The sequence below is a fragment of the Lathyrus oleraceus genome, chromosome 4 (assembly GCF_024323335.1).
Source record: "Lathyrus oleraceus cultivar Zhongwan6 chromosome 4, CAAS_Psat_ZW6_1.0, whole genome shotgun sequence".
Classification (NCBI taxonomy): Eukaryota; Viridiplantae; Streptophyta; class Magnoliopsida; order Fabales; family Fabaceae; genus Lathyrus; species Lathyrus oleraceus.
Genome location: NC_066582.1, coordinates 428,620,484 through 428,629,527, shown reverse-complemented (window position 1 = coordinate 428,629,527; position 9,044 = coordinate 428,620,484). Strand labels below are relative to the sequence as shown.

General features: G+C 34.9%; 1 protein-coding gene across 5 annotated transcripts; it reads right to left on the bottom strand.

Annotated features, from left to right (window-relative positions):
• Positions 1-1,801: 1,801 nt before the first annotated feature.
• LOC127075863 (two-component response regulator ARR14) lies at positions 1,802-7,638 on the bottom strand. Of its 5 annotated transcripts, none has more exons than XM_051017358.1 (10): positions 7,231-7,638; positions 5,504-6,566; positions 4,593-5,426; positions 3,868-4,013; positions 3,525-3,677; positions 3,039-3,422; positions 2,873-2,946; positions 2,474-2,738; positions 2,213-2,398; positions 1,802-2,076 (listed from the first exon to the last, which is right to left on the bottom strand). In XM_051017358.1, the coding sequence occupies exons 4-10, from the start codon at positions 4,004-4,006 to the stop codon at positions 2,045-2,047; spliced, it is 1,233 nt and encodes a 410-aa protein (XP_050873315.1). In that variant the 5' UTR covers positions 4,007-4,013; positions 4,593-5,426; positions 5,504-6,566; positions 7,231-7,638; the 3' UTR covers positions 1,802-2,044. The 5 variants fall into 5 exon arrangements, with proteins under 5 accessions (XP_050873315.1, XP_050873317.1, XP_050873318.1 ...); XM_051017360.1 differs by having other exon boundaries at positions 5,005-5,426; XM_051017361.1 differs by having other exon boundaries at positions 5,276-5,426.
• Between the last annotated feature and the right edge of the window lie 1,406 nt (positions 7,639-9,044).

The window sequence follows — 9,044 nt, the reverse complement described above, 5'->3', positions numbered from 1 at the left end:
TCCACGTGTTAGAAAATATTTCAGATTTATGACACGTAAGAGGATAGGTGCCAGAGGCATATGCAACAATTTTGGCCACTTGTGTGCATATTAGAGGCAGATAACCTTATACTTAGTTTCAGAGGGTGAGATAGTTCAGAGGCTATTATACATCTGATGTTGGTTCAAAGCTTCTGATCATGTGCAAGTCTTGTTGCTCCATCTGACATTTTGCTTCATCACACGTCATAGTAGATAGATTGCTTTCACGGCCGACCTTCCAAGAATAAAACCAAATTGATTATCATTGACTTGAGTCTCTTTTCTTAGTCTCCCTTTAATCACTTTTTCCCATAACTTTATGATATGACTCGTAAGTTTAATTATCCTACAATTTGCACAATTTTTAATATACTCTTGTTCTTATAGATTGGAACTAAAGTGTTTCTTCTCCATTTATCTGACCTATATTTTGACTTCATAATTTCATTAAAGAGCTTGCTGAGCCACCAAATACTTCTATCTCCAAGAGTTTTTCACACTTCAATAGATATGTTGTCTGATACAACCGCCTTAGTGTTCCTCATCCTTTTTAACGCTAGTTTTACCTTTTATTTCTGAATCCGACAGTAGTAATTATACTTCACATCCTCTTCCCTAATCTCAAATATGTTAGAGTCCAATGAGATGTCATATCCATTAAATAAATTGTAGACATGTGTCTTCCACCTATCCTTTATATCTTTTTCTTGTACCAAGATTTTGCGTTCTCCGTCTTTAACACACTTTACTTGATCTATGCCTTTCTTTATTTTCCCTTAGCAGGCTTTTATATAGATTTTTCTCCCTCGTTGGTTCCTAAAGATTGGTATAATCAGTCAAAAGCTTTGGTTTTTGCTTCACTCAAATGCTTCTTGATTTTGTTCTTAACTTTCGTTTACTTTTCTCGCGTTTCAAATTTTTTACACCTAGATCATTCTTTAAAACAATTCTTTTTTTCCTAACTTTACTCAATTTTATTCCACCACCACGATTCTTCATCCAAAAGCTCTTGATTCTCCCAACATCTCTTCAGCTACTTTTCTAATCTCTTAGATCATCTTATTCCATATATCATTTGCATTTCCTTGTGGTTGTACAAACCCTCCCTCCAAGATATTGTGTTGAAAACTTCCTTGTTTTTCACCCCTCTTCTACTTCTTGTCCGCAATAATTCTCACCTCATTTCTTGATCTAATTTTTTTGGTGTACCAAAGTTTAAATTCTGAGTTGTCTAATTCTTTCGTCTTTTCACCTGTCCACTTAGTTTTTTGACACATGGAATTAATCTTCCTCTTAACCATAATGTCCATTATTTCAATAGATATAATGAATCCTACTCTTATGAACTAACTTCTTTACCCACATTCATTCATGAAAATGTGGGAAGCCTTACTTATTTTTCACTGCACCCAAACGGCGATAGCAAACCTTGTTCTTTTGATAATGTACTCGAGCCATATTGCGTGTTGGTTATGGACAACGACCTATCATTCACATTATTTCATAATTTATCCATATCATAGAGATTCAACACAGTTTTATGTTGGTTGTCGACTGCCGAACACAATTCTCTCATTTTATCCGGACTTGGGATCGACTATACATAGCAAAAACTAAATAAATAAAGTAACACATGCACCTAAATCTCCCCTTCACAATACCCGATCATAAGCAACAAAAGTTACATAACCGGAACAACTCCATAACACACTTTCTAATAGAAAAGCATCACACATGTGATCACAACAGCCATAGTTTTGTAGGCCAATAACACTAGGTATAGATCATAATGTGTATTTATTGTTAACAGATTGTTATTCCCCTGTTTAAGTTTCACAGGATATAAGCAAACAAATGCTATTGCCTGTCTTTATTCGAGTTCCATATGAAACAACTTAAATGGAAAAACCAGCAAGTACCTATTATAACTAAGATCAATTTCTCAATGCCAAAAGTGCCAGAAAAAAACAGTGTTATTGAGATGCATATTAAATTTTTATTCTCTTGCCAGCCTTCCACAGCATCAAGCAAAAGCAGCAGCAGCATCCACATTGTCTGCCAAATCAACAAAAAAGATTAATAAAAAAGGAGAATAGGCTTAAATGATAATATGAACAAGAAGAAAATGTTGCCATACTCGTACTTGCGGTTCGAGAATACGCATAAAAATATATTACTGGCATGATCATACCTGGAATCGTTGACAACCACATATTCAAATCCTCATCAGTAAACAGCTGTTTGGAATAAAAAATTTCATCAATCTTTTCATTTTTTTCCGGTGGTAGTAGAGCAATAGGAAGTGCCGGGTAAAATTGATCGTTCATGTCAAAGGCCAGCAGTGTTCGAAAATCCAACTGTTTTTCTGCATTATAAACTTTTCCATCACCAATATTTACAACCCGGCTGATTTTTTCAGACGCATCACTAGTAACACAGTTTATAAACTTACCAACACGTTGCTGTTTCAATGGTGGCCACAGTTGCTTTTGCTCGAAAGGTGAGTCCTGATAATTTGAGCTTTCCAGAGAAGCATACAGCGCAGAGGAATCAGAAACTTGCTGAGGCATACCATTACTGAGAATAGAGGGATTGTTAGTCACATCTTGATTCTCGAAGTATAGAGGGCCTTTTCCTCGTTTCTTAGTCAGAGACACATATCCATTCACATGCTGTGCCATTGCACTAGCTCGCAGTTTCATAGATTGACGATATTTCTGAAACAGTTAAATATACTATTAGGCTGTGATTAGAATACCAAGTGATAACACGGAAACAATATCGTATAAAAAAAAATATACAAAAGATAGTTGCACAAGATAATGCATATGCACCATTACAAGGAACAAACCTGTAAATAGTTTGCAACACTCTCTTTTGTAAGTCCTTCCACATCCATGAGCTCGAATATCACCTTCGGACGAGCTTCATACAAGAAAGAGACATCAACCATTATTTTTAGGCATAGCTAGTAGCTACTGCAGAAATTAATAAATAATACGCGAGTTCAAACTCACCGTTGATTCCTGCTGTTTCAACCGCATCCAAGAACTTCCTATGTAAGTCATCAGTCCAGGTACGCCTTCTCTTTTTCGGGAGTAATGTCATATCTTCATCACGAGATTCTTGTATCTTCTTGCCGTTTGCATATTGGAGAGACTGTTCTTCTGCATTCATGGATGATTGTGACTCGAGACCCTTGTTAACCGTACTCATCTCTGACTGACGCCACCCGAAGCTAGATTCTTCTTCACTGAATATTGTTTCAATTCTGTTCCACACTGCAAACCGCCACAGCTCCTGAAGATCAAAAGTAAGAACCGGCTTTCTAAAACACAATTTAGCCCCGGTACTTAGCGCTCTCGTTATGGATGGAATGTCATCGTCATAAGCAGTCATAACTACAGATGCAACAAATGGTTACTGTCAGTTAATGATTGACCTCATGACTGGCATATGAAGTTTCGAATAACTAGAAAACTAAAGCTAATCTTAGAACTTACTGAAACATGGAAGATTAGCGCTTTCTTTCACTTTCTCCATGAACTCATGTATTTCCATGTCCGGTAGCTGAGCCTCCACAAGCACAAGGTTGATCTCATTCTTCTTATCCCAAATAATGGATAATGCGTCGGAAGCTAGTGTAGCAGTCACAACTAGAAGTGGAAGAATGTTGAGAGAAACTTTTTAAGAATAAGTAAATCCAAAATAAACTACATTATAAATCGCGAGAGTCATAAACTTAAGGTTGAAACGAAATCTGAGTGAAGTTGAGAAGCAGCATATTAGCAACAAATATAAATATTAAAAAAATAACTTTAAGCTTCCAGAATAAGTGCCAATTACCCTCATATCCAAGTGAAAGAAGCATTTTTGATACAATTGCTCGGCAAGCCGAGTTAGCATCAACAACCAACACTTTGACATCGCCTACTGGACCATTGTACTTCCTCCGTTTCAGTGACTGGGACTTGTCAGACTCCATGATAGATCTGAGTATAATACGAGTATCATACAAGTATCAGATACAATACATTTATGACTATATGCATATCCTTGAAAATGTAATAAGGTGCATCTAAGATACATACACAGAAATGAAAAACACAAAATCATAAAATTTCATAAATACATAATTCTAATTTATATATCTAAACTAACAGTGTACTCCTTTTACACTACTTTATAAAACTAGAACACAGTGCATGCTAGATATTGTTTATTTCAACTATGGAATACAAATCTAACTTAGATAGAATACTATAATTATGCAGCAAACATAATTGCAGAAAAAAAATCTACAACAAACTTTTATTAGCACAAATATGCATCAACTCAAGAATGAAAAGAGTGAGCCATGTGTTGAAATGACACATACATATTCACACCAAAGATATCGTATTGACGTCGGCATTTGCACAGATAAATAGTGGACTCTAAATTCAAAGAAATTGACAGACAAAAATGTTTGCATTAGAATTAGATAATGTTTTATGAAAAAAGTGGGATACTTCACAGGTATGTATACGTAAGATATCCAAAATAATTCGTATCGAATATGTAACTGATACCGATATATGAAAGGAGTCGAGTACTATTGTAGCCTCCAAACTGAGTATAAGCCAAGTTTTTGAATTAGCCTACAACAGCCGCAACACGACAATAACCACAATTAAGACGTCGCAACCAATAGCGTCACGACTACAACACAATTAAAACCTTGTTAACAGTTATCATCAAAGTGAATCCCCCAGTGAATCTGAGATTCATTTCGCTCATATTTCATTCCGAATAAACCAACAAAGATTAATTATACAATCTAACGAACTGTTTAAGCATCGATATTTAAAAAATCACAAGATATGTGAACTACACAATCAAAGGAAAATAAACAAACACAAGAAATCGAAGAAATTGCGAACAACAATCATTAATAAGACCCACTAAATATCATGATTACATTAGGGTATTAAATGCGCTTACCCGAGCAAAGAGACACGGCGAAACAAATGAAGGCGTAGGGTTTGTGCCTTAGCACTATTATTTTAAACTACATTTTTTTTAATTTGCTAATAAGGCATATCAATAAATATTTACCAATTTTGACTATCTAATACAAAGAATGAAATAGCAGAGAGAATCCGATAACCTTAATTTAAAGACAATCAAAAGCACCAACTGTTAAAAACCTTTTTCAGTATTTTAAGAACTTGAACATGGAAAGATGAGGTATCCTTGTCCAATATAGTCCTACCTCACTCCAATAAATTTTTAACCTGAGAGCCTTTAGGCAATCCATTGATCAACCACAGCGCTAGCCAACACGTTGCAGCATTGGATTGGAACGACTGCGGCCTCTCTTTAGAGTATGTCCACCTCATTGTTCAAGTATGAAATCAATATCCCTGCACAAGGTATAGCATTAGAGCAAATAGTATAAAATGGGAGGCAAAATATCAACCATCTAAATATATGGACTCACCATTTCAATTCTTCATCCAAATTGTTGGCAGCGATACCACCATAGTTGGCCCAAAACCCTTTTAACGATTCATATGTAGAGGCACGATGCTGAGTGAAAAATATGTCATGCATGTTGAAGTTGAAACCAATTGTGTGATAAGACCGTGCGGCAACAAATAGTTACCTTTGTAGAATCTGAAACACTTACTTTAAGCCATATTTCAACCCTCACCAAATAGCTGAAACTTAAAGATTGGATGATTTTGTTCACTTAAAGCCCACACCAATATTATGATTAAGTACTTTAATTAACAATCCTCTAGTAAAGTGTGCAGCCAGGAACAACATGAAAATTAAAGCTCTATGTCTCTAAGGTTTATAATCATGTAGAGCTATATGTTTGTATAAACACTAGAACCTAATCCTTTGCAAATGCAACACATACACATAAACAAAATGTAATAACCTTGCAAAGTTGCAGTGCCAAGACTCTTCCTTTCTTTTACACATACTGAAGTAGAAATAACATCAAAAACAAGAAATTTAACAATTGAAATTCCAGAATTTTATCATCACTGCTTGTATATTTTACATGGTAAAAGAGAGTAATGGAATCTTGACTCTTAAACTCAACTAGGAGCAAGCAAGATGAAACCTAAATATCTGGTTACATATATTCATTAGCCTATGGCTATGCTCAACTGTAAAAAACTTATAAGGTCTACAAGCCAATAGAACTCTGCAATTGCTTTAATATTCTCCAAAATTCTTAATGGTGCCAGAAGATCCAAAGAACAACAAGTGCAAGTCAAATAAAAGGCAACATCTCTATGATTCTGAAAATTAGAGCTTAAAACTTTCCTTTTTTTTGTTCTTCAAGGCCTCATTTTCAAGGCTCACTGGCATCACTGTTGAAGTTTCTAGACGATTCTTCTCTATGATTTTCACTGGTTTCCAACTCAGGTTGACTGATAGAACTTCGTAACATTCATCTGGATGCTTCTTGAGTTCAGTGATGCTCGCTTTTAATTTTTCTAAGAAGTGAGGTTTAATTCTTTCCTCTTCTTAAAATCCTTCAGCTCCTGCAAATTTAAAGCTACATGGTTTACCTATTAAACTCAAACTTAGCAACAAAATAAATACAACGAAAATGATCATACAATACGAGTAACTTTAACATAGACAACTTGTTCCTCAAAAAAAGTGGGAAAAAAACCCTGCCCGTCTTCAGTCTTACTCTCACCTAAACAAAGTGAACTTCTATCCTTTTTTTCTTCAAATATGTTACCCTCTCTGCACTGGTTTGTACATGGTTGTGTGAGTTATACCGAGTACTCGGTAAATTATACGCCACTTCACATGTACATTTTTGGGAGAGATAATCAACTCTCCAAACATTGATCAAAACTTGAAAAGTAAAAATTGAATGGACTCGGTCTTATACAGCCATCTCCAGAAAGAAATGGTTACAGTCCATAATGCATACCTCCTCCCCTTGCACTAAATTACTTAACCCTAAACATAGTTATGCTAAAAAAAGAGCTCCTCATATTAACCCTAAACTATAAATAATTCAATAACTTAACCATGAATTTCCCTATAATTAATAAGCATAACATTAGTATTGTCCAGACCATCACATTTGAATCAATTTTAACAACTGTTAAAAGCTCATTAAGGAAACTAAACTTGCCCAATTTTTTTTCTTGAATTTAGAGTAAAATGGGAAAGAGTGAAGAGTAAAACCTGATGGTGATGAAAAAAGGAAGACCCAGAAGGGGCATTGATCAATGAATGGTGAATTGAACAGAAAGCTACGTTCTTGAACAAAACCCAAATGAATGAATAATTCGAGTCTTGTTGTGACTTCATTCATCGACAAAAAATTGATAGCCACTTCCAAAATTAAACTTTCAGTAAGTAGCATATCTTAATCAATTACATGCTATTGTAGAATTTACTCTTCTTTTTTATTCTTGTAGAAAGGTTCATTCTTTGGATCGATAATTTTAGGGGAAGAAGAAGAAGGATGAGGTGGGGGTGAATGCTATATATGTCAAAAATCCGATAATTTTGATAGAAGTGTTCATGTTAACTGACAATGTGGCATGTAGACGTTATGTTACATGATGACATATTTGAATTGCTCGATCGAAATCTATCTATTCATTGTTTTTATATTCAAATGGATTGCATCGGGTCTGGTGCCGGGTTGATTAAGTCCCCTAATTTTAGGGATTTTTTTTATGATATTTTATGGGTGGAAAAATTCTATGGAAAAACGAAGAAATCATTCTAAATTAATACTAAAAAATATTTTTGAGATATATCTTTGGGTATTTTCAAAAAAAAATATTTATAGATGATCAATCCAGTTAACCTTTTGGAAATGCATTCGAAGGTTTGGGGCAGAATTTTGAAATTTATGTGACATTTGCATGTCTCGTGTATCCCTAGATGCATTTCCGAAATAATTTGATAAAACACTGAACTACATGATCACACCGTCATGCTTATTTTCTACTTCAAACTCTTACCAAAAAGTTTTTCATTCTCAATTCACATTTTCACTTCAAATCTGTAATCTTGTGTTTCATCACATCAAATGGAGCAAAAGGAGTTGGAATTCTAGGTAAAGATCATTTATTTCAAGCCTCATTGCTCACATTAATCTTGTTTTCAGTCTAAAAAATGTACGTTTATTCCGGAGATACATTTTCAGAACGAGTATGAATTCATCCGGAAATGCATCTCAGGTATTTGTCTGTTATCATTTTTTCAGTTATGTTTACAATATTAGCAATTATTGAGTGTTTCATTGTAACTGTTTTCATTATATATGGTGCACCCCGATGTTTTTCCCAAACATGTTGTATCTCTGGATGCCAAAGATGTTGTTGTGAAGGCGACAGATGTTGGCAACCAATTTAAAAATGACAAGAGTTTGAATTTCGTGATCACATGCTTCAATGGATTTGTACAGAGGCCTCCAAACTCGGATTTGGCGTGGTAATCGGGAGGTCCGATAATGGTTCGGATATAAGATGTGCATTTGTGACAATGACGTGCAAAAGAAGTGAGAAATATAGACCTCATGTCCAGAATTTTAAACGACATGACATTGGTTCAAAAAAATGTGAGTGTCCTTTTAAGTTGTATGGTTATAGATTGGTGAACAAGAAATGGAGATTTAACATCATATATTATTTACTTAACCATGACTTGTGTGAAAAGTTAGTCGGCCATCCAATTGTGTGTCGCCTCATGCCGAAAGAGAAGGAATGTGTTGCAGACATGACATTGAATTTGGTTCAGCCGAAAAATATACTTGCAACTTTGAAACGCAAAAGACCCAAAAATATCTTAAATATTAAGCAAGTGTATAATATTCGATATCAAACTAACAAGGCGTTGATGGGGGATAAGACTGAAATACAACAACTCTTGAAACTGTTGGATGATAACAATTATATGTCAAGGTACCGAACGTGTGAGGATTGAGTAACCGTTAGAGATATATTTTCGACTCATCTTGATTCCTTCAAGTTGCTTAACATGTT

Coding starts and splice junctions, on each gene's coding strand:
- LOC127075863 (XM_051017362.1), bottom strand. CDS start 4,006: ATGGAGTCTGACAAGTCCCAGTCACTGAAACGGAGGAAGTACAATGGT. Junction 2,947..3,038: donor TGAAACAGCAGGAATCAACG/GTGAGTTTGAAC, acceptor TCTTGTATGAAG/CTCGTCCGAAGGTGATATTC. Junction 2,399..2,473: donor ATTGAAACAGCAACGTGTTG/GTAAGTTTATAA, acceptor GTGATGGAAAAG/TTTATAATGCAGAAAAACAG.